At 45.6% G+C, this 26,677-nt stretch overlaps 1 protein-coding gene across 2 annotated transcripts in view; it reads right to left on the bottom strand.

Annotated features, from left to right (window-relative positions):
• Positions 1-3,351: 3,351 nt before the first annotated feature.
• Positions 3,352-26,677, bottom strand: part of LOC135820959 (uncharacterized) — a 229,129-nt gene continuing 205,803 nt past the window's right edge. The window contains exons 14-23 of one of the 2 annotated variants that reach the window (XM_065334018.1): positions 25,428-25,538; positions 20,975-21,013; positions 18,227-18,880; positions 16,076-16,297; positions 12,060-12,927; positions 10,889-11,233; positions 9,241-9,282; positions 7,532-7,825; positions 6,614-6,932; positions 3,352-3,869 (exon numbers count right to left, since the gene is read on the bottom strand). In XM_065334018.1, the coding sequence (XP_065190090.1) occupies positions 6,616-6,932; positions 7,532-7,825; positions 9,241-9,282; positions 10,889-11,233; positions 12,060-12,927; positions 16,076-16,297; positions 18,227-18,880; positions 20,975-21,013; positions 25,428-25,538 (2,892 nt within the window). In that variant the 3' untranslated portion in view covers positions 3,352-3,869; positions 6,614-6,615. The remainder of the gene's footprint in view (positions 3,870-6,613; positions 6,933-7,531; positions 7,826-9,240; positions 9,283-10,888; positions 11,234-12,059; positions 12,928-16,075; positions 16,298-18,226; positions 18,881-20,974; positions 21,014-25,427; positions 25,539-26,677) is intronic. The other variant, XM_065334020.1, reaches the window with a different exon arrangement.

The following is a 26,677-nucleotide window of genomic DNA, read 5'->3' as shown; positions in this document are numbered from 1 at the left end:
CGCCAGGACTTGAAGCTGCCGGTGAACACACGGCCTTGAACAACAGTACTACAGAAGCATGCAACGAAGAGAACCAGGTAGCATTCCGACCACCAAACTGCTCGTGCTGTAGGTTTCTGCAAACCGAAACGCTGGCATTTCTTTCACAAAAAAACCTGGCAAGCGCCTTGCTTTGGCCGTTACTACAAGGAAAGGGTCAGGTGAGCTGCAGCGTTTTGGCCAACACATGTACGAAGTAGTGGTTGCGACTTCGGCGATGACTTGTAAAGGGACCATCGCAACAGTTCGCAGAAGTCCCCGAAACGAAGACCGTTAGTTTCGGGCCTGACCCCCCCCCCCCCCCTCCCTCCCCCCTCAAACGAAACGACAGTCACAATATGGGCTTCATTATTTCACTTGGATGCTCACACATAATAATTATTATAATATACTACACAAGCATTGTTGTATCAGTGTGTAACAATGTACAGCACTTTATAAATGCAACGATGATATCACTTTGCAGTGGGTGATCTAAGAACGAGAACAGCTCGAGCTATGCAGTTGTATCCTTTGAGCATGCTAATCTATATCAGCTCCTACATGTCGTCAATACTTTTTTTGAATTGAAGCCCGGTTTGCGATTTTTGACACCGACTCCCTCCCCCCCCCCCCCCCCCCAAACCTATGCCCTTCGTTTCAGGGGCTTCTGCGAACTTTTGCGATGGTCCCTAAGAAAGGGTTTGCTCCCCACACCGGAGCTCGCGCCGCCGACTTTACTTGACACTTGGCACACAAACATCACCAGGGATACAAACTTACAGAGACGCTCCGTTTCCAGTGCGACAAACACCTCGTGAACACCAGATAACAGCGTGAGTCAGTGTCGCTCCTGGACGGTGAGACAGACGTCGAGGACCCTCGTCCATGGTGCACAGACATAATAATATTATGACATGATGTGTAACTAAAATTAATAATTATTACTAACTTTTCACGCCTCCATTTTTATATAAGGCCCACCCTGGCATGCTCTGGCCCGGTGTGGTGACATCCTGTATGACCATGCAGTGACAATCCACGTCTTGAGCTTGCAAGTAGTTGGGCTACTTCCAAGTGCGTTCACGGCTAGCTTTGTGCAGCGTCCGGCGCCATTACTGGCCTACATGATTGTAGTTTCGATCAAGAGTGCATAAACTAGGGCTCAAACGATTAGTCCGATTAACCGGTTGCAGACCGGTTACGAAGAATTAACGGGTAACCGATAAAGATAGTTAAAAACGGTTACGCAGTAACTTTTCAGTCAATTTTTCAAGTATCAGGTCGTTGCAAAGTGTGCACTTTCGCAAGCTGTCGCACGCGTACGCAATTTCTGGGCTGTCAATTCGTCATATCTGGTCTGTCTTGGTGTGAGAGTATGTACGAATGAGCATGCAAGAGAATGTACAAGTGTGCGTTGTACTGAATAGGGTACATTTTTTGAATGAGTATAGTCAAATATACGGTTAAAAAAGAGTCCGTAGGATTGCCGTGGCTTATAGGTTATAACCGGTTAACCGACCGTTAGCTTAGCAGTTAACCGTCAGGGGTAAAACCGTGACCGTTTGAGCCCTAGCATAAACCCAGGTCACTGGTGTTATGTCACAATGTACTCTTGTTTCAAACAGACCTAGCTAAGCTGTACAGAATCAGATTAATAATAATAATAATTATGTCTTTGCTCATGGAGTCTTGCTCAGTAGAAAAGTCACACATGCATGCATAGTCTCCCTGCCGCAAATACAGTGCTGGCAACTGAAATCCGACCCCCTGAGCCGTGGGTTCAGTCTCTGCTTCGTAGTTTTGCCATCCCGTGTTGGGTCATTGCGATGTGAGCGCACCGCTGAGGGGGTCGGATTTCAGTTGGCAGCACTGTACATTTCCCCCAGTTCAGATTCACCATTGCATGAGTTTTAAAAATTTCGGGCATGACTCACGTTCATGATTCAGGGTAAAAGAAAGAAAAATAACTATTTCCTGTGTAGTCCAGATGGTGGGCCGTGCAACGTTTTCAGCAGATCTCGGAGTCGATACCCTGGTTGACTGTTTGAGTAAATGCAATGTAATGTAATGTCTGTTACTACTACCAAGAGTACAATCATGTACTCTTGCTATTATATGTACAGTAAATGTAACGTAATGTCTGTTACCATGGTTACTACTGCATGTACAGTAAATGTAATGTAATGTCTGTTACCATGGCTACTACTACAGTAAATGTAAGGATGAATCAAGTCAAGCGCTTGGCAACACATTCTTGCCTGCTTTTAGCTTTACGCCCATGTTTCTGTAGCTGTGCTGGAACTGCTCTATTTCGCCGCCACTATTTACCATTAGCCATGTCTCTCCCCCCCCCCCCCCTCCTCCACCTACACAGTGGGTCCATTGTTATTAGGCATGTGCCTGTTTTGGTTTCTCCACTATCAATAAAAGAATACTACTACTAATTACTGGGATGATTATAAGTATTCACAAACTGCAATGTAGCAAATTGAGTTTGTGAATACTTACAAGCGTCCGTAGTAGCCTCGGCAACTACGCGTTGGCATGGTACCCATGCGGGAACCGCTGCTAACCACTACAACCGGCCTTGAAGAACACATAAAGTCTGCATGCATGGCCTCCAACATCAACCGAGTAAGTTGCATCAGAGACCTGGTAACTAACAGGATCTTGGAAACCACTCTTCAAAATAGAAGTGATGAAATACGGAAAGAACGAAGAGCTGAGTAAACTGACCTAGACTAGCGCCTACAAAGTGCAAAACTCACAAACAGTGCCTCCTTGCACAGCAAATGCGTCGTCAGCTCTGTAACCATGGCAGCAAATCTAGCGGGGGGAGGAGGGGAGGAGGGGAGGGGGGGGGGAGGAGGGGAGGAGGGGAGGAGGGGAGGGGGGGGGGGGGGGAGGAGGGGAGGAGGAAGAACCAACTAACAGTAAGCAGGAATTTGCTGGTGAAATGAGCAAATTTACAAAAGGCAGCAGGCGGCAAAAAAACCGTGATAAACATGAAGGACTTTGAGTCGGCAAAGATTGCAATGCTTCTAAAGAACTCGTCAACGACATGACTAGGCGAAGCAAAGACGGGGCAAGGTCATGTAGCGCAAGAAGCAGCAGAGAACTAGCAAGCATACACAATCATATAAAAAGTATGCACGAGCATACACAAGGATAGCCATGAGCATTGGAAAAGCGTACAACACTGGAACACACACATCAGACCAGAAGAGCTTAAAGCAGATCTACATTGCTTGACTTCACCGTATGGATAGGCACACCATTGCATATATACACAAAAACTCCAACACAAACACACAAACACACATTCACACAGATGCATTCACACTCACAAACACACACACACACACAGACAGACACACACACACACTCACACACACACACACACACACACACACACACACACACACACACACACTCACACACACTCACACGCACACACACACACACTCACACACATTTTACACACACCAGGGATGCGATGTGTGTTAAGAGAAACGAGTGCGGCAGCTTTAGTACCAGGTACCACGGAGAACATTCATCATTGCGCTCATGTTGCGACCGTGCAAATGATAAAAGAGCAGCACTTGAGCAGGAAACTGCCAGTCATTTGTAACGAAATGGCAGTCACATCTGACAGGAAAATCATGACACTGGCTTCGGGAGAAGGACAATTTGCTATACAAAACATTCAGGATGTGTGGCGAGGCAAAAAAAACAAAAAAACAAAGAAATGTATTGACATTGTGTATCACTTGCGCAAGTGCTGTAACCACTTTGAGGCGTAAACACGGTCTTGCGACTAGAGCCGGAATTGACGAAAAGGTGCGTCCCTGTGTCAGAAGCAAACAAATGAGTATCAAAGAGTGAAGTTCAGTTTCACAATAATTATACATATGTTGTAACTATCCCGCTGGTGTGTCAAGGTGCCTAAGCTAAATAGGCCTGAGCCATAGCAAGGTAGACACATTGAAAATGGTCAGGAGCCGCCAAAGGGACATGGCTCCACTTTCAGAAAGGGCTACAATGGTGAAAAATCACAGTCGAATTCAAGGCCCTTGATGAATAGCACTACCGTGCTGCTTGATGAAATACGGTCTCTTAAATCAAGTTCCCGGGACGGATACCCTGATGCCGTCAATCCTTTTTCTGCATTTTGTCCTCACCCACTTACTGAGGTGTGGTGAGCCCATAAGTGGGATCATTTCAAGTCCACCCTAGTTTGGGGATTTCAGGGGGTGTCGGCCCTGGGTGGTTCAATGGCCAATTGAGTCATCTTTCCAAGATTCCTTTTGAGTCTCTCTCCCCTCTCCCGGGGAGACCCACGTGACCAGTTTTGGCAGTGAGCAAGTACAAGTACAAGTACAAGTGTGTGCATATGTGTGTATGTGTGCATGTGTGTGTGTGTGCATGTGTGTGTGTGTGTGTGTGTGTGTGTGTGTGTGTGTGTGTGTGTGTGTGTGTGTGCCAGCTAGTTCGGTTGGTGGGTACACTTATGCCTGATTGTGTTGGGTCTGTTGCCAACGGGCTCGGCTACATGAAGGTGTAATGTTGTACCTGCCACCTTTGTTGGTTCCAGGGTTCATATACTTTCTATTTGAAGTATACATACCTGTTAACCATGGACTGCTTCTGGCTAGATTAACTCTTGTGTAATCAATGGTGCTAGTGAAGCTAATATCAGATCCACTCTGATTTAGCCACCCACACTAGTAGCACGTATTACCTTCACTGGGGGCAGGGGTAACTGCAGTTGGATCCCAGGACGGATACCCTGATGCCGTCAATCCTTTTTCTGCACCTTGTCCTCACCCACTTACTGAGGTGTGGTGAGCCCATAAGTGGGATCATTTTCAAGTCCACCCAGAGTTTTGGGGATTTCAGGGGGTGTCGGCCGTTGGGCGGTTCAATAGCCAATTGAGTCATCTTTCCAAGATTCCTTTTGAGTCTCTCTCCCCTCTCCCGGGGAGACCCACGTGACCGGTTTTGGCAGTGTGCAACAAGTACAAGTACAAGTAGTACAAGTGTGTGTGTGTGTGTGTGTGTGTGTGTGTGTGTGTATGCATACATGCAATAATGTGTACCTTTGTACTGCTTCATATGTGGAAGAGAGAGGATCCAGGTAAAATTTGTTGTGACTTAAATTTTCGTGGTGTGGTGTATTGGATTCCATAATGGCCGGTTCGTCTCTATCGGCCAAAAGCGCAATGTGGTGGTGTGGTGTATTGGATTAAATTTGCATGCTAAAGCAATCATCAGACAACTGCTTCATATGTATCTCTCAGTAGGTGGTGTTCTTTGTTTACATTGGCCATGCTGTTAGGCATGTAATAGATACAGCAGTAGATATCACTACAGCTTTGACTAGAGGCCAGGCTGTTAGGCATGTAATAGATACAGCAGTAGATATCACTACAGCTTTGACTAGAGGCCAGGCTGTTAGGCATGTAATGGATACAGCAGTAGATATCACTACAGCTTTGACTAGAGGCCAGGCTGTTAGGCATGTAATAGATACAGCAGTAGATATCACTACAGCTTTGACTAGAGGCCATGCTGTTAGGCATGTAATGGATACAGCAGTAGATATCACTACAGCTTTGACTAGAGGCCAGGCTGTTAGGCATGTAATGGATACAGCAGTAGATATCACTACAGCTTTGACTAGAGGCCAGGCTGTCCGCTCCTTATTTGTTTACGTAAGGTAATTTCACATTCCCGTATGTAATGTGACTGTAGTCTTGGAGTGGACTAATGATAGATCAAATTGCGAGGGCTGGAAAGCGTGGTCCTGCCTGCTCAAAGGTGATGGAACTAGATCCACTGCCCGTCGTCAAGTGACGACGGGCAGGAACGGATTCCACTGCCTGTCGTCACTTGACGACGGGCAGGAACGGAATCCACTGCATTCATTGGCTCACGAACTTGGCGCGTGTTTCTTAAATACAAGACCAACGGAAAGAGCGAGTCATGTGCTTTACAAGTACATGTTTGTATGGTGTGCGCGTGCATGCATGCTCCTTGGCTTGGGTGCACACGGGAAACACGTTCCAGTCACTCATACTCGACCAGCATCGCTGTTCATCCAGCCCTTGCCGCTATCGCTGCGCGGGATGGATTTCGCGGTACTGCCCTCGTACTCGTGTAGGAACATGTACATCTGGTTTCTATGTTTTCCCCTACATGGCTGCAGACAGATGGAACTCTTTTCAACCCGAATGTCGCCAGGCAGGCATTCTTTGCAACAGTTGTTAGCAGCTTACTTGATCACCTAAGCTAGGGTACTCTGTAACTTGACAATAAGTCAGTGGTGTCTGTGCTAGTAAAAAATGAATGCTAATACTACAATCCATGGGATTGCGTATGCTTGATCATCTTTTGTGCATGCCTTGATGCATGACATGTGATGTGATAGTAAAACGCATCGCGCCTGGGTTTCGAATTTTAACCACCACCACCATCACCACCACCACCACCACCACCACCACCAGCACCACCATCACCACCACCACCACCACCACCACGGGATGAGTTTGTATGGATGTGTGTACATACACTACAAGTAACAAACATTCACCTTCAGACACGATCGCACTCCGCTAGTAGGCTGTTCATCTGCTCCAGCCGTTCCGCATACTGACCGATGGCTTGGATCATCCTGCACAGCGCGATGTAACCTTGTTTCTCCTTGTTCATGATGATGCCAAGCAGCTCACAGTTATGCTCCCTGTTGCTCTGGTAACTATCTGTGCGTATCAGCTTGTTGATGTTGTGTTCCGTGAGCAAACCTTGCGTCTGCGCTGCTTCGCGGATGTCATCCGCGGGGATGCTCTGCAGCCACACGTGAATGTCTGGCATGAAGGACGGGTGGTTGAACGGATTGTCCAGGAACGCATCTGTACGTAGTAAGAGTCATAGATACAATGCTGCTGTATTGGACATCCTTCAATAGGTACATTGCAATCCGAAAGAACATCAAAGAAGAAAGAATCATTAACAAAATACTGCGGCCAGCGATGATCCCTGAGGCAGTAACAAAGAGCCAATATGTTCACAACCTGAAATATATACTGTAAATATACAAATTTTCGGCAGCTATTTAATTTCGGCTATATTCGGCACCGACCCAAAACGCCTAAATTAAAACGCCGATGAAATTTTTCACAGCATCTGTCGCGCTATACCATGCCCTCTACCCCACGCCGAAAATAAATCACCGCCGAAATGTCAAAAATCGTGAAGTGCCGAAATTTTGCAGCGCCGAAATTTTGTATATTTACAGTAGATGAGCAGTGAAGACGGACAATGGCCACTTAACCCTTTGTGTACGGACTGTACAACTTTCGATCCCCTGGGATCGAAACTTTTCAAAATTCCAATCGATCGGAACTCAGTCATTCCTGGGTTATTTCCAAAATCTAAAATATGTACGTCGAAGAGAAAATTCTCAGCTGTCCATTAAACACATTGCAGTAAAAGTATAGCAACAACGTACCTGTGTGGGACAAAATGGAGAGCATTTCCTTGCTCTTGTCCACATACCCAAGTTCCTCAATGACAACACCGAGATCACGATAAGTCTTTAGGCCACCAGCTCTGAGCAACTGGATGAGCTCCTCATTATGATCAGATACTCCATCCCGGGACCGAATTCTCTTTAGTCTCTCTATTGATGCGCTGTCAGTTATGAGATGTTTCTTGACCACCATCCGTCGCAGAAGTTCTGCGTCAACTTTGTTCAACCATGGTTGAATGTCACACACAAACCTCTCCAGGTCAAACGGATTGTCTGTTGCGAAAGCAGCAAAATACAGAAGGCACAGATGACACATGAACACACAACTACATGCCCAGAAACCAAAAAATTGGAATTGCACAACACCGATAATACAAAGGAATTTGAGTGGACACACCCATTCCAAGAGCGCTGCACATCCGAACAAGTTCCATTATTTTACGTTTCGGCACTTGGCCATCATCAGGTGATAAGAACAATGGACACACACACACACACTCACGCACACACACACACACACACACACACACACACACACACACGCACACGCACGCACACACACACACGCACACACACGCACACGCACACACACACACACACACACACATTCCCAAAACCGCACATCGGAGCGCTTCAGCGATTGTTTCAATGGACAGCTGGGAGTTTTCTCTTCGACCTACATCTCTTAGTTTTGAAAATAACTGAGTTACGATCGATTGAAATCTTGAAAAGTTTCGATCCCAGGGGATCGAAAGTTGTACAGTCCGTACACAAAAGGGTTAATCAACAAGAGTCCAAGAGTGTCTAAGCATACCCAACCCTTACGAAATGTGGGAAAAAATAAAATTAATAGAGAAGGACGGAGAGAAAGAGAAATTGAGAGAGAAAGAAGTAAACACAATAGAGATAGTCATGCATGCATAGAAAGATAGACAGACAGACAGACAGACAGACAGACAGACAGATAGACAGGGAGGGGCAGCCCTTTCCCAAAGATGCCATAATTTTTCGCAACTTACGCTTTTCACAACAATGCCAAAACAAGTGTGAGTTGCTGAAATTGCATCCATATTTTCAGAAAAAGCTCAAACTTAAAATTGGAGAGTTCTTGTGCAAAACCACTAAAAATGGAGCAGAAATAGCAGAAGTGCAGCGACAGCAAAATCTACACCCTTCTTGCTGTGAACCACAACTTTACACAGTGCCAGTAGCCTGTTGCATGTATCCTATATCAATCATTCCAGTGCACGGAAAAGGGAATGCACATATCGTAACTTCTGTTGATCTACTGTTTCTCTGAAATGAAATGAGCGAGTATACATTAATTTTGTCCGACATGCCTTTGGACCCCATGCCATGGGGCCAAGGTTGCGGAAAAGTTGCAAAGTAGTTCGCGAAAATGAAGAAAGTTGCGAAAGTTGCAATATCTTCAAAAACAACCAAAAGTTGAGAAAACGGTGGCGGGCATCTTTGGGAAAGGACTAGAGAAGGGGGAAGGTGAGAAAGAGAGAGAGAGAGAGAGAGAGAGAGAGAGAATAGTGAGCGAAAGAGACAGCATTAAAGAATACCAACAGAAGGCAGTGGGAACAGTTCCCAGGAGTCATAGGAATAGGGTTCTTGTTACAACACAGGTAGCAGAACAATGAGGTCAGTGATGAATGACCTTAACCAAATCATACAAAACTCACCAGATGATGCCGAACACTGCATGCCAGAACTCACCCCAACATCTATAGACAAGACAGCATACAAAACAAACGCATACGCACACAGAAAACAGACGGACGGACGGACACACATACACACAATACTATTTTTTATCAATCAGATATGTCACGAACAAACACGTGGGCATAAAGCCTTTTCAATCATGGATATATAATCCTTCTATTCATAGCATCAGCCACGATGTTGCCCAAACAACAGCCCTTGGAAAACAGTAGTGATGCCCTACGTTACGGGAATGCGACGCGAAGAATTCCTGGAACTCTCTTCGCGGTCCGGTAACAAAAAGGACATACAGGTCAAGCCTCCTGGTTTTCGCGGGAAAATCTCTGAAAAACATCAATACTCCCGGGGTCCCGGGGATTTCAAGCAAACTCCAGGAAAAGTCGCATTTGTGCCTGACCCAGGTTTTTCCTGAAAGCTCCAGCGACTCGCCTCCAATATCCTGTTTTTCCAAATAATATTATACCCCGTATGTACGGTGCATTCTTGCAGTTCGAACTCTGCACAGTACCTTCACATAACTGACCAGCCTAGCCTGCATGATCTGCACCGACAGGCGTGCTAGGCACCCGCCGACTGATCGAACTGCAATGCAAGGTGGAACTGTGCTGTACGCGGAGTCAAGAATCATGTGCCGTTGAACGTTTTTTGGGCGGGAAAAGCACTTTTTCACGTGTTTTATGCCATCCAAACGTTTTGAGAGAAGTCCAGGGATTCTGCATGTCTTATCAAGGGATTGGGATGTTTGTGGTTGGTCGGTTTGAAAGAAAACCTGTTCTGCTCTACGTTCACGGAGAGAAATCACGTTGAATGTGTACTGGGAATTTTCCCGTCCATATTTGGCAGTTTTCTGCCTGTATTTGAATGATATCCAGCAGATCCATGTGAATTTTTCACGTGTGCCTCAATGTAGAGAACCTCATCAGCGTAGAAATCTTGACCCAAAACACCCTAAGCCGTAGACTCTAACCCAAACACCTGCTTTCCACGTGATTTTTCTACGTTTCTTGTGAAGCAGAACCTCTCTGATACCAAACATGAGCACTTTATATTTTAGTGTCCATCGAACCTTCGACTCGGCAAACCTACAAAAAAGCACCGCTCCCTACTCCCTACTCTATACACAGTGTTTCGGGGAACTCACCCCATCGTCATGTGACGAGTCAGTTGAGCTTGAGTAGGCTGAGTGAGATTGTGCCTGAGGAGCATCACCTGATCACTTATGTTGTGCTCTCCAGGCCCGAACATCACCAGGGATACAAAACGTACAGAGACGCTCCGTTCGCAGCACGACAAACAGCCCGGGAACAACAGATAGCAGCATGAGTCAGTTTCGCTCCTGGACGGTGACAGCAGACGTCGAGGACCCTCGGGCATTCACAATGCCTGTCACCTCCAAACCAGCTGGGCACAATGGACCGAGTCCCCAGGCTTGTCAATCGTGATCTTGATGTTTTTATGCAGAGCAAAGGTCCGATTAAACTCTTGGTATATATTAAAACACAGGTCGCAAGCCTCTGTCTACGGGAACTAGCATTTTCCTTTACAAAGCGAATATTGGCATTCCGAGAAAAATAATAAATTTATGAAATAGATATCATATCTTACCGGCCGCATGAGTATGATGAGGAGGTATTTTGCACTGTGAGTACCCAGGGCAGTCTTTCACCGCCCTGTAGACAGTGTGTGCAGCCGGTAGTTCTGGTAGCACATCGTCCACCAGGCTCAGCACCACACTGTCAGGTAAGTCGCAAATGCCCTGGCGGAACATGTCGGCTGCATCACTCGTGCGACGTTCATTCATGACATCATCCTTGAAGGCTCCCCCCAACTGTCCTCTCTGGTTCAGCCTCCGCAAGCACTCGACCAGAGGGAAGTCTTGGGTAAGCAAGATACGGTGCTGATAGAGAGCAGAGCAAAGACGAGAGGCTCGACGACGTTCTTCAATCGTACCTTCAGCACAAGAAAGCAGACATGCAAGTAAAAATATACACCATGCAGTATAAGTGTGTTTAGATAGTTTTGGTCAGTCCATGGCTTGATTAGCACAGAATTTGGGTATGTATCACAGAGTACTACAGTGCATAGAAGTAAACACACGCATATGCACACGTCATGTGCATGCATGTGTACACACCCAAACCCACACCCACCCTCACACACACACCACGCACACCACACACACACACACACACACACACACACACACACACACACACACACACACACACACACACACACACACACACACACACACCATGTACCATGTACCATGTACCATGCATACGCCCGTCGCAAGAGAAACACGCAGATCTGTAAATGCACTGGATGTGCACCCACAGATTTTCTCTTATAGCAACGATAGCGAACAAGATCTGAATTAGACAGATCAAGACTTGAGCCAGATAACTGTCTAATCCACACAACTCACACACACACACACACACACACACACACACACACACACACACACACACACAAACACACACACACACATACACACACACCACATGTACACACACACCACATACACACCACGCACACACACACACACACACACACACACGCACACACACACACATGCACACACACATACAAGCACACACACACACACACATACACACATGTACACACACACACAAGTCATACACACGCACACACGTGCACACACACGTGCACACATATACACACAGGAGAGCACACACACATACATACACAAACACATGCACGGACGCACGCACAAACACACACACACCCATCATAAACATTGCAAACTTACTGGCATTCTGGCAATCAGCTGAGCCAGCATACTGGTGTGTCAAGCGTGGGTCTTTGCGACGTTGATCAGCGCCAACATCATTCGCAGCAGGAGGAAAGAGATGCGTGGCACGGATGTGGTCGCTAGCAAGAAATGCCATCGCGGCATTGAGCTCTCCTTGCTGGTCTAGCTTCCGAAGATGCCCACTGCTACTTAGCTGCTCATCATCTTCAAACACCATGTCGACTCTAGAGCCGGGTGACAATTGCTGTGGCAGCTTCAAGATGTGATGCCAGACCATCTCCTGAAAGCGCGCGACGTCTTGCTGGTCGTAACCACGTGTCACGACGTTGAGTGCCAGCTGTCCGGCGGGGATCTCTACCAGCGTGTCGACCTGTGGATAGCGATTCATGACGACACGTATGCCACCTTGCCAAACTGGGCATCTATCTCCGGTCTCACAGAGCTCGGTCAGGATGGAGTGCTGGATGGCTGGCATCAAGGCTGCACTCATGGCAATCCCGGATCTGCAGTGCAGGCGGCGACCGGTGTAGTGGCGGTGAATCTTCTCATCGGCAACTGGCCAGTGGGCAGCTGTGCGGCTCTCTGCCTGGGCCGGCAGTATCATCACCTCATTGCCGTGATCCGTTAGATGACACATTCCCAGCTGCTGCGCAATCTCAAGCACCTTATCCCCGGGCAACTTTACCGAAGAGTTGGTACAGTTGCCCAGAACCTGCTCGACATTGCTGCGCTTCGCAAAGCCAAACTCATTACAAGTAATGAACGATGATGGCTGATAGTTGGGTGTGTAAAGTTTGCTGGTGATGTCACTCATCAGCCAGGTTGGCTCCAGCACCACAAGCTGCACCTGGGCAAAAAAGAAAACCTGCATGCAAATATGCACATGTACCCACACAGAACATATACACATATACATAAATTATAGTCATATACCCAGGCTGACACAACAATCATGGACACACACATACACTCAAATGCGAATAGGTACCCATTGGACAAACAGACACTCACACACACTCATACACACACATACGCACACACACACACACACACACACACACACACACACACACACACACACCAAGACACACAAAGACAGACAGACAGACATACAGACAGACAGGGTGACAGACACAGAGACAAAGAAAACAGATAACCAGGAAAACATACATCAACTGTTGTGAATGCCATCTGATCTATTCGGAGCCACAAATTCATCTTTTACTTCTTTGTAGGTACACGTTTCAATTCTGTGCACCTTATAAACTCACGCATATTTTGCTAAGCACACACACACTTGAACCCTCCACAAATTATGTGACCTATATAATGTGTTTTACATTAACATCATTTTTCCTGTCCACTGTTGCACTCGCTGCACTGTGCATATTGCTACGTGATACGTTTTCTGCTACCCACTTGACATGTGGGTAGCAGAAAACGTAACACCTAAATTAGTATTCCTGCTGATGCTGTACACACGACACCCTCACGACACATGCTGCTGCTACACACACATGCTCACATACATTGCCAGGGGCGTTGCACACGGTACGGTCACTACGGTATTGACCGTACCGCGTGCGACGCCCCAAGTACCTCGCGGATCATTAAAATGCACTGATTTGGGCTCTAAATTCCCAAAATATTCGGCTCAGCCATCCCTTCCCCACGAGTAAAATTGTACTTCAGATGGCTGACCGTACCACACTAAAATACCTTCCAACACCCTTGATTGCAGCTCCCACCTTGTGAATACCTTCAGTCATTTTTGGTCACAAAGAAACTGGGCCCAACAATGGATCGCTAGCTGAAGTGTTTTGTGAAATGCATGGGTTTAGTCTCAACAATTAAAAGTAAGGGACTGATTCTCGAGATGATGACACACCAGCAATTGTCAAGCTAGAGAATCAATCACATACACCAGTTGTAGATAGCTCAGCCACACAACAGGAAAGCAACAGTGCAACTATATAGGTACCATGCTCCCGAAAATGTCTCAAAATGTCTCAATGTCTGCAAGTAGAGTTTGCTTACACAGCAACAAACACTAGCACTCTTTTCGTTCGAGTCCTGGTGGTGACAGTCAATTTTTTCTCCAGACTTTTCCTGTTTGCGTCTTTCCCTCAAACCAGTGAATACTCTTTTTAAAAATGTTTATTTTAGAAACATACCAGAGGCCAAGCTAATATTTTCCTTTCTTTACCCGATGTGCACACTCGAGCTGGATTCAAATCTATTTTCATTCCTTGGTGCTCACCGCTGTAACGCGCTCCCCGAATCCTTCGCTAGGCATTTCCCAAATCGGCCGGCCGAAACATTCGCCGAAAACAGTGGCTTTGAAGAAATCACCGATCTTTCCGCCGGATATGCAATTTTCGGACTGAATACGCCAAAAATCGATCTTTTAGTGCCTTTACAGCATGCAAATACAATTTCTGTAACCATTATCTGCGAAAAGTGACTGCGACTTAAGGCATTTCCAAAATCGGTCAGCAGGAAAAGGACCCGAAATCAATGGCTATCAAGAAATTCCCGATAATTGCACCAAGTTTACAAAATTTCGCGATGAAATCGCCAAAAATTGATGTTTCAGTGCCTCTATATCGTGCATGTGCATGTACATGTATGTGTATACTGCGATAGGTAACTTCAAGTACTACTTTGAGCCGAATTCTGACTTTGGGGCTTATATAATATGGCCGAATTCGGACATTCTCTGTCCACCCTGCACTCACTCGTTGCGCACACATCCGCACACTCACTCATACATGTACACCACTATTGAACACGTGAACATTGCCAGTGGGGGCCACCACAGCACAGCGCCCCAACTTATTGTCTTTGCACACAATTCCGTGGTCATGACTATACACAACCATTGCCTAGTCTAACAAAACCTCCAGCTACGTACAACCAGAAAACCACGCCAGGCCATTATGCATCCGTACACTCTAGAATAATCAAATCACTAGAATAATCAAAGCGATGATATATGAAATTACATGATGATTACTGGGGTGGGTGGGGGGGGGGGGCACTCTCACTCAACTCTCCGCACAAAGACAAAAGAGGCCGACCCTGCACTGGGCACCTCCTTTTATCCCACACCGTGCTCCCTCGTACCCGTTCCCAGGTGGACAGAGAACACTACTTCTCTGCTAATTCTTATACTGTGACGTCAACCACAGAGAAGTGACATTTCCCTCAGCCGATCGAAAAGCCGGTTAGGCGAAAAAATCGGGCCGATTTGGGAAATGCCTACCCTACCCTTCGCACTACTCATATCCCCAATTCATTTTGCCAGGAACTTCGCACATTTATTCATCTTGGGCATCCTGTACGAAGACCTCAGGGCCTGTTCGGAATGCCCAAGAAAAATAATAAAATACAATACCATGCGAGGGTTCTACCCAAAGGAGGGTAGGAGGGCACAGCGCCCCTCTTCTCTTATTGACCGCCTGCCTCCCTGTGAAGAAGTGGCGCCCCTTATTCATTCGTCCATTTTGGTGTGTTTGCTGGCCATTCAACGAAAAATGTGGACGATAGTATCAGACGGTTCATAAAGGCACACGTATCTGGTGTGAAGTCGGGGTACGTTGCATTTTGGGTGACAAGTCTATTTTGGAAATTGGAAAAAATGGGTTACAGGGTGTTTCCTCAGCCCCCCCCCCCCCCCCGTACTATTTTCACCTGCTAGAAACCTGAATAGCAATGAATAAAACTAATTATGCACTCATAACCATGACTTGTGTGAAACAATTATTATTATTAAAATGACTGACTAAAACATGCAGTTACATAGCTGGAATAGTATGACAAGGAGCGGAAGAATGTAGCAGCTCACGGTGGTTATGAGTGCACAATTAGTTATATTCATTGCTCTTTTACGACTGTTGTCTCCTGATTGGTTATTAGAAACCTGCATACAATACAATACATGAGTGCGTGTGTGCAAGCACGCACAAATACGCACACATACATACTACATATGTGCACACGCACGCATTTACCTCGGCTTTCTGGTGTAGATCATGGAGATCTTGCTCCAGGTCGACCGCAATGGCTACCATTCTTTTCACCAGTTTCCAATCTTCTGCTTCAAACTTTTCACCTAAGATGAGATTGGCCAGCACCGTAGTGAATTCCTCCAGGCTGACAGCAGGTGTATCCTTGAACTTAAGGCGGATATCTTCAAGGAAGTACTCGACTGCGGACATGGGAGTATCTGGTTCCTGTTGCAAGTCACAGCATGTCAAAACAGAATGCACAAATTGGCACAATTTAATAACAAAAAAATCAACAAGCCCTAAATGAAATCCTAAGAGACGGATAGACAGTAACAGCAGTAGAGCCATGCGCAAATAATTCCCAAAATCATATAACTGGTAGTGTAATTAATGTTGTGTGCCACAGCAACCGGAATGGGTGCCGTTAGTGCAAAATGGTGCAGCACTCTTAGGACATTAGTATACCTTATAGGCCATTCACACAACGGACAAACTTACTTTTATCGTACCGTTTCCAAGGATATTTACTCGGATACAGTAAACTTGGACACACACGTGCAACTGATTTTTTATCATGGCCAAGGCCCTTTTGCTCGCGATTATCTTTGCACGCCAGGAAAAGTGTCGGTTGTTGAAAGTGCGTACTGCAAATGCAGTGCTTGAACGAGGGAAAATTCAAAATTGAACATTTCCCGGCATTTTCAGGTCACTATGGATACATTGACGTTGCCAATTTTGCCCATCACCGTGTGAACTGGATCACGGTTTGCCAGTGTCATCTTGGTCACACACGTGCAAGTGTTTACACGTCGTGTGAATGGCCTATTATGGGAATATTTAAAAAGGCGACGTGGAGACAATATTTTTAAAAATAATGCAATGAATAAAACTACATGCGCACTTATATCACAATCGTAGCAACGAGTAAAGTGTTTCAGAACGTTTTCTTGTCACAATTATCAATGGAATTTGTGACTGAAAGGAATGATGAAACTACAAAAGGATTTATACACTGGGACTTCACTTCGAGATTCACTTCGCAATCACACACACTTGCATATGCATGTACATTGTGACACTGCACTTGCTGAATTTCCTATCATTTCTCACCTGCATAGTTTTATTACCAGTGCATTTTTACGAAGTTTGTGCTATTTTTCTTACTATTCTAGTATCTAAATACTCGACAAGGAGACAAAAATATTAATATATTATGGCAATAAGGAGGAGGAGCATAAGTGACATAAATGATTTTGTTTTCTGCACACTTTTTGAGAGAAGTTTAGTGCTGTCATTGCATCCTGCTACCCTACCTTATTATTATTTCCTTTGTTCCTATTTTGTTCTTTAGTACAACGTTGATTCCTGAAGAGTGCTATACGAAAACTTGTTCGAATCACCTTTTTTCCATCGCTTCATTTCCTTACATATATTTCTCCTTACCTTTTAGATTGTTTTGCATCGTCTCCATCGCTTTGTTTAATGAAGTGATCCAAATGTCATTATTTTCAGCTCGTCCTCTTTATTGCCCCATTAAGTTAAAATTATTCCAGTTTGGACACGGATGGAGAGCCAAGGATAAATTAATTTTTATGAGAAAGGAAAAGGACCAAGGAACTACAAGTCACGCTATAATGTCCACTAACACCACCAGTTACTAAACAATAAGCAGGCTGTTGGAGTGCGCAGCAAGATGTGCTAGAGTTGCTAGCCAGTTAGTTGTAGAACGTCAGTATCGTCGGTCAGTGTAGTGCAATGTTATCGCATGAGCTGATTGTTTAGTAACTGGTGGTGTTAGTGGACATTACAGCGTGACTTTTAGTTCCTTGGTCCTTTTTCTTTCCTATAAACTATTCTAGTATCCTCGTTTTTTCACTCCAAGTGTATAAATCCTATTGTAGTTTCACCGTTCCGTTTAGTCACGAATTCCATGCAAGAAAACCTTGTGGAACACTTTAGTCGTAGCTATGGTTGTGATGTGAGTGCGCATATAGTGTTATTCATTGCATTATGGGAATATTGTTAATGTTGCCCAGGAGTTTGTTGATCTTCGGATTACTTTCAGAGAGAAGATGCTACATTAAAAACAAAGTATTCCACTTGGACCAGTGCCTTCAGAGTGTAATAAATCCTTTAAAACAATACAGTTCTCACCTTCACCTCTCTCTTCATTTCCTCGATGATGTCTCGCACCTTTGCCACACCATCGCAATTCTCGTCAACACCATTGACAAAGATCACAGGCTGGTCCATGAACTGAAGATGATCGCCCATTGTATCCTTCAGAAGCTCACATTCGGCGCTGACTACATCACGCTGCGATTCTCTGGCTTTGTCTCGCCGGGAAGCTACCATGAGCACCTTGTTGGCTGTCTTGTCGCTCCCTCCTTCCCCATTGCCTTTCTCCTCACCATCTTCACAGCTGCATGCTATGAAGTTACACCACTGGCGAGCCGAATGACGTACACATACCTTCGTCTCCACGCTGGAAACAGTGATGATATTCACTGCTGGGACGGTGGAAAACTTTGTCAGGCGTTGGTGATTACTCATATATCGGTATTGGCCACCTAGATCGAGAAAAACGATGCCTTCGTGGTAAAAGCGCTCGATTCCGCGGGTTCGTGCACTATCGATTCGGTCCCCCCGATCACGCAAAAAGAAGTTGACCAGCTTGTCGAAGAACGTGTGACGCTTGTGCAACGACTTGAGTAGTGACGTTTTTCCACTGCCTGGGGGGCCAAGCAGACGCACCACTAGATGTGTCTTGCGTTTGCAGTTCTCCATACGTCGTTTGACCAGTATTTGCTGAAACATAGGATACGACGCATCCACATACCCATGCAATAACACAGATACACAAATGCAAGCATACGGTTGGCATGTGCGTCCCTCCAGCGGTTGTCCATAATTGCTAGCGAATAACTTGAGTATGGAATTTATTGCTCCTCCATGCTTCAAAGAGCGTTAGATTATGAGGATCCCATGGCCATGGACATATCCCGTCAACCAAGGAAAATAGCACACTATAAAAGCCAACAGTTTCTCAGTGATCGGGGTTATCAATTGTTTTCTTTTTCTCAAAACAAAAAGGATTCAACTCGGATGGTGAGCCAATTCAATTAACTCGTAACATTTTGTCCTTCTCCTTTTTCACAAAAAGGATTAGTATTAAATATTTCGGATGGAGAGCCAAGGATTAATTTATAGAAAAGAAAAAGGACCAAGGAACTGCAAGTAACGCTATAATGTCCACTAATACCTTCCCCTCCTTATGTTATTTCTATAACTTAGAACCGTCCAAGTTGGAAGGCAGTTGGAATGCGCATCCAAGATGTGCTAGAACTGTTAGCCAGTTAGTTGTAGAACGTCAGTACCGTCGGTCAGTGTCGTGCAATGTTATAGCATGAGCTGATCGTTTAGTAACTGGTGGTGTTAGTGGACATTATAGCGTTACTTGTAGTTCCTTGGTCCTTTTTCTTTTCTATAAATTAATTTTTTCAGTCACCATTCACTCACCCTCCTTTTTCTCAAGGAGAAAAAAACTTTACAATTGATTCCATTTTTAGCACTCAGGAGCATCTGGCCCCTCACTCTCGAAGCTCCGCCTCTGCAGTGCGTTTCAAAAATATAGACGCGTGATTTGAAACAACCATTAGGCCAGCATCTATACCACATAAAATCTGTGATCACTTTGTGCATAACAATTTTGAAATTGGGTGTTTGATATCCTATCGCTTAAAAATCTATAAGAGAGTAATTGGGGGAAGGACCTGAGCAATATTCGAAAGAAATTCTCGAAAAGCTCCAGGCAAATTTGAAATATTTCAAAAATACCATGCGTCTATATTTTTGAAATGGACTGTAAGACTTTCTTTTCCCTGTAGTTTTGGCCCAATCAGTATCTAACAGTTTGAAGATGGCCCTAAACCAGAACATGGACCTGACACTGCTCATGCATTTACCACTCCACAAGCTGGCACAGCAAACTGTCAATCGAGAAATGGAGCTCATTACCCCGCCCGGACCTTGTTGGAACTTCGAAAATAGAACACATTTGCCACTCCATGGCTGTCCAGGCATGGATGCTCTCAAAAGTATAATAAATAATCTGTCCACTACACTTTCCACTCTAACTGCCGAAGTGGCTTCTGAGAGAACCGAATAAGGATCAAGAAATGACATACATGAAGACAACAATTGATGAGCTCACAGCGAAAGTTATTCAACTCAAAGAGGATGCGACTCGACAACAGCAGTATGTTACACCTCTAACCTGCTCAATGAGAAACATACCGGAGTCCCCCATACCAGACCTACGGCGTACTCTTGTGTAGCATGACATGGCACAAGTGGAGTTCAGCACGTCACAACTTCAAATTGAGACACAGACCCCAGCCCAGTGGCTGCATCACTCACCAATGGCGATATTGGAACTAGTTGAAATCAAATTGGTACTGGTACGTGTTTGAATCTTAACAAAGCTCCAGCAGACTCAGAAAGGCAAACTGGAAACTACGGAAAGAGCAAACCCTCTACACAAAGTAGTACAAGGCAGTGAAGCACAGCGTGTTGTACACGCACGGATATTCGTTTGGCGGAAGGGAATGACCCAAGCACCAGATCTGTAACGTCCAGCTACATGTACATGCACATAAAACCAACACCAGTAAACGAATCACAAAATATGCTCATCGGTGCTGGCGCCAGTGGGTGGGAAGCATATTTTTGGTTGGGAATGTAGCTATTGGCCCCAGAGCAGCATCAATAGTAAAGTCGCATAATGACAGGGATGTAGTTGTTCAGTGCAGAGTGGTGGGGTGCTGCAATGTTTTGATGTAAAAGTTCGTCAACAGACTCTAAGTTCCATTTTTTCCTTTGCAACATAATAATGAGGCTTACTACTACTGTTGGACGAAGCTTGTGCTGTTGAACCGCCATCTGTGACAATAAGCAGACAATGAGAGAATGGGCTGTAATGGTGACCAGACATGAGACAGAAATTCTGAGGCAACAGTCAAAGTATTCAGTAGTCGAGGGAATGGAAAAGGGAAAATACTGTAGTCAAAGCAATGACGTCACAGATGCAGGGGAAGTAAGGCAAAAATTAAAATTTCACCAGTTGTAGTCTTCGGGGTGCTGAGTCGAATGGTCTTGGTCCGAGAAAGCTGAGACGCTCCCTTCCTACTTGAATCCCAATCGAACTCGCGCACTTCCACCGAAACTGGGTGACTGCGCCCTACTAGATGGGGATTTGTATGCAAAATGTCACTAAAAGCGCCATTTCGTTCTTATAAAAGCACGGATGACCGCGATTGGCCCATATGTTGTAATCTTTTGGACGCTGAGTCGACTGGTTTTGGTCCGAAAAGGCTGTGATGCAGCGTTCCTCCTTTATTCCCAATCGAACATGGTTGAACAAGTGGTCACGTGCACCTGGGTGCCCAAATCACCTGGTCACCACGCCAGCAGGCGACAACTTTCACACCAAGGTTCAACTCGAGTTCAACTCGAGTGACAGGAGTGCACCCAAAAAAGGTCAAACAGGCTAGTAAGTTGTACCCTGCAGGCACGGTGACCAGGTGACTGGTGTACGCACTACGCAGGAGCACGTGACCGCTTGTTCAATCATGTTCGATTGGGAGTAAAGGAGGAACGCTGCATCGCAGCCTTTTCGAACCAAAACCAGTCGACTCAGCGTCCAAAAGACTACAACATATGGGCCAATCGCGGTCATCCGTGCTTTTATAAGAACGAAATGGCGCTTTTAGTGACATTTTGCATACAAATCCCCATCTAGTAGGGCACAGTCACCCAGTTTCGGTGGAAGTGCGCGAGTTCGATTGGGATTCAAGTAGGAAGGGAGCGTCTCAGCCTTTTCGGACCAAGACCATTCGACTCAGCACCCCGAAGACTACAACTGGTGAAATTTAAATTTTTGCCTTAACTTCCCTTTTAAGCCCATGGATCCTTCCATGAGTGACATGCGAATTGTAACTATTATTATTATTAAAGCAATGACGTACTACCTCCGACAAGCGAAACTTGGCGCGTTTTTTTGATTTTTTTTGTGTTTGTACCACAAATTACTTCACAAGGCTGCGTGTGTGAAGTACGCGTATACGACCTACTTGTGGAATTGTACTCTCCATGCAACTGGGTGCAGGAAGCCATGCGACGAGCTAGTGAGTGGCACATGGCTCGACTAGTCAGAAGCAGGCCAGCCTCTCGTGTACCAGCACAACAGTGCGCGCGCGCCGCGCGTCCATTCTGCGAAGGAGAATCGTCGTGATTTCGCGTTTCAATGCAAAACCAAGGAGTTCTCTCTCTCTTCACTTGATCACTCAGCCAGCACAGAGTCCATACGTCCATGCCAAATAATCCTAGTGTCTTTCAATAGCCTTCAGAGCCATGCGTCTCTGGTGGCTAAGGAAAAGAGCCAGGAATTGCTGCCTGAAATTTTGGACAGTTGGCGAGAATACCCGGCAAAAATGTTGCAGTCCAGGCGCGTGTGGAGGTGTTGCACAGTTCTTACCACGTCAACCTGGATAGTGGCGGCGGAAATGACGACCCTCGACACCGAGGGTCGACACCGTGGCTCAAGCACAGGAGCGACATCGAGATTTCCAGAGCGATCACAACAGAGATACTTGCGGCAACTGAATCCGCTCTAGTCGCGCTTTCGTCTCAAAACAGGGACAATTCCTCTCCAGAAGAAACTGCGATCTCTGAATCAGAGGAGAGTGATTCAGCCTAACTGATGTCTCTAATGTCCTTGTTGAGCAATACGAAGTTGTAGTTTGGTGAGTCAATCATTAGTCTTGATTGTAAAGTGTGAGTTATTTCGAGTAATTTGAAGTAAAAAACCCGCCAAGTTTCGCTTGTCGGAGGTAGTATTTAAAAGTCAGAGTCAAACAAATAGCACTGCTTGGGTGAAGGACGGTGCCTATCCTAAACATGGCATTTTGATAACGGTATTCGATTGATACAAACGACAAAGGGCCTTGAAATTTTGATTGTAATCAACCAGTGTAGCTGAAACATGGAGACGGGCCTGGGAGTTTGTTAATTTAAATCAGGAGGCCACGTTGTTGTGTTGATTCACAGCATGAAACATATGAACAAAAGAGGAGATCCTGAAACGAAAATTCACATCCAATACAAGAATGAACTCGGATGGAGAGCCAAGGATTTTTTGATAGAAAGTAAAAAGGACCAAGGAACTACAAGTTACACTATAATGTCCACTAACACCACCAGTTACTAAGCAATCAGCTCATGCGATAACATTGCATGACACTGACCGACGGTACTGACGTTCTACAACTAACTGGCTAACAGGTCTAGCACATCTTGGATGCACACTCCAACAGCCTTCCAACTTGGACATCCAATACAGCAAGAAACTATGGTAAACAGCACTAATAATGTGATACAACCAACCCTAAAGCTACCAAAGACAAGTCCATAATGCAACCTATTTATGTACCTCTATTCCTCCTTGTGATTAACTTAGCATTTCAGATGTGTAGGTACGGTAAGGTTCATAACGCCTCCATTCTACAGTGTTCCATTTGTGTTAATTTGTGACATGTGTGAGTTATTTGAGTACACACATCTTGCACCAGTGTATTGTATAGTTAACCGCTTCTCCTATAATCAGCACCCTTGATCCTTTCGTGGCATGAAACAAACTTACGATTTTTGGAAGAAAACCAGCGATAATTATGTCAGAGTTTGCAACGTTTAAGCTTGTTCTTTTCCCACTGACTTTGCCCAACACCATAAATAGGTGGATGTCATGCTGAAAAGAGAATGTCTCAGAAAATTGGTATTCGTTGTAGTGCTTTTGCCTGTAGAGCACAAGTGGTGCTTCCATGAAGATTTTTCGAGGCGATGGTTTGATTGAGTTCTTGTGTGCTCCTGATAGCAGCGTAAGCCAGTCAATTTACAGATCAAGTACGTTGGAAAAGCACACGCTCGAACGTTGCGAGCAACCAACTGTCTTACAAGTAAAATTTCCTCAGAGGCCATTTCCACTTTTTCGGACTGTTATTCTCAGCGCGGACTGGCGATTTGCTGGTTTGGAAATGGCAATACTGCAAATGACGATCTGTCCTCACCACTTGTTGTACACCTCCATGAGGGACACTGACTCATGCTGCTATCTAGTGTTCTCGAGGTGTTTGTCGCACTTGAAATGGAGTGTCTCTGAATGTTTGTATGCCTGGTGATGTTCTGGCCTGGTGTACTCTTTGTTAGTGGTGCTCTCCAGGAATAATCTTCCTCAGCCTGCTCAACTTCAGCTGATGAGAGAACTTCTCCAAGCACTGTATCCAGTGGTCCTTTATAATTCGGCACTATTTTTGCTATGGAGATTCTGCTGGATAAGGGAGGTTGTTGGATTAAAAATCTCAATCACTGCCGCGATGTGCATGAAAAGGACATTTTAGTTGCTGATAATTACCGTACTCGCGAGATTAGAGCCCTCTCTTGAACAGTGCCCTATCTCGAATAGTGCCCCAGTCTCTAAGAGCCAGTGAACAAATAAAGCCCTCTCTTGAATAGTGCCCCCCCCCCCCCCGGCTTGTACTAAGAGCATGTGCAAGTTCGATCTTCTTTTACTGATGTTCTTGTCCCGGTCATGCACTGATGTTTTCAGGATCAAAATCGCAGTTCTTGTTGCCCTTTCTGTTGAGTCGTGATAGTTGGCTCTGTTCTTCTTTGTCTTCTTTGTTTCACTCTGGATGACGTGAATGTACAAGCATTTGAAAAATAGTGCCCTCTCTTGAATTGTGCCCCATCTGTGATGGACATTGAAAAAAATAGTGCCCAAAGGGCACTTATCGCGCGAGTACGGCATGCTGGTTTATAGAGGGTGCTGGATTATAAGGTACTGGATTGAAGAGGGACGACTGTACTACTATTGATTAACGCACAGACCAAATCAAAATGACATCCGCGGACTAAGAACATATTTTTACCGCAGACTTGCTTAGCGATACCGATAGAGGTCAGGCGGACTCGCATCAGGAAGTCGTAAAAAAGACTACATGTAAGTATTGCAAGCATAGGAATGGTTTTTCCTAGCGTGGCGAAACTTCTTCTTAGTCTGGAGAGAGTGGAGAATATTCGGGTTTCTGCTGAATGGTGAAACGTTCTTAGTGTGACACGACTACACTGATTATATTCCGTTGAATGTTTGCTTGTAATGGAGCATTGTGAAGAAGTCTGTGAGTATCACGAGGCCAGCTGATACAGTTCTAAATTCTGAGGTTTTTCCTGAGAATTTCATTTTTGATAACGCCAATGCGCCTCACTTGCAATCGGTTGGTTAAAAACAGCAGCCTCTCACCTTGATGAGTTGTCGGATAAGGTCATCACTGCATTCGGAAAATGCTCCAACCCAGCCTTCCATATCCAACAACTTGACCGACACATTGCTAATGCAATCGAGAATGGTCTCCTGTAAGAAAGAGGAAACCAAAGCACAACAGCAATTGACCACTGTAATGGTATAACGGTCTCGGCTTGGATCACAGCTACACAATCGCTCAGTGGTTAGAGCGGATGGTAGGATGAAGGGGTGGGGTGGGGGGGGGGTGGGGGGGTGGGGGGTGGAGGGGAGGGAGAGGGTGTTTGGACGGCAATGACATCGGGACCATAACACATTTTCGGCCCCTAGCGGTCAACTTCCTACGCGCAACCGCAATTGTCACCTGACTTCCACTCTGAATTTTCATTGAATATGGCACCGACTCTCTGCTTTTTTCGCTCAGTATCGAGATGGTGAGGTCCAGTAGGCATGGTAAGCTTACCCCGAAGGAAACTCGGCGTGCTGCGCGAGTAGGCGCCTGTTTGAAAGGTTTAGCGGCACCTTAGAAAGCAAGTGCTCGTCCTCCAACTCAACGTGTTCAGTACGAATTTGATGGCAAGGTAGGGATGTGGCCGGTGCAGCGCAGAGTGCAGCGACCGAATGTAGGTCTACGCACCGGAACTGTGGCTGGCAAAACGGAAGTGATCGAGAGCGTGATCGTGAATGATGCGGACTATCGCAAAATGCTGCTCCAGATGGACGGTGTTTTTTATGTAATGAGAACAAAGATATGGTGGTTCAAGCAAAGTTCAGGGCAACCTGAGGCGGGGACGACCTAGTACTACCAGCACGATGGAGCTAGAGCCCACACCGGCAAATTCAACCAAAAACAATGGGCTTGACACGGAGCAAAAGCCGCCTTCAAAATAGCGGTAGTGACACAGCCCGCACAGTCACCGGACCTAAATTCCAACGATTTTGCCTTCTTCGCTTCTTTGCAGTCCAACGTAGACCTCGTCACAAAGAAAATGTGAAGGACCTGATCAGCGTCAGCGAGCTTTGCTGGAACAAGTATCCAATCGAGCGAATGGAATCCGTGTGGAGGGTTCTCTTTGCATCCTTCAAGGGGATTTTGTCAAGCAGGGGCAAAAACACCTACAGCAATCACACTGGCAGTCATACAGCTCCTGCGAAGTCTGACAGGCAAGGCGATAAGCACAACTAATCCTACCCTCGCACAGAAGTGGAGAATTCTGATCGCGCGAGAGATTCGCTGACCAATGCCCTAG

The sequence above is a fragment of the Sycon ciliatum genome, chromosome 7, assembly GCF_964019385.1.
Source record: "Sycon ciliatum chromosome 7, ocSycCili1.1, whole genome shotgun sequence".
In the NCBI taxonomy this organism is placed as follows: Eukaryota; Metazoa; Porifera; class Calcarea; order Leucosolenida; family Sycettidae; genus Sycon; species Sycon ciliatum.
This window is presented reverse-complemented; position numbering and strand designations above follow the sequence as displayed.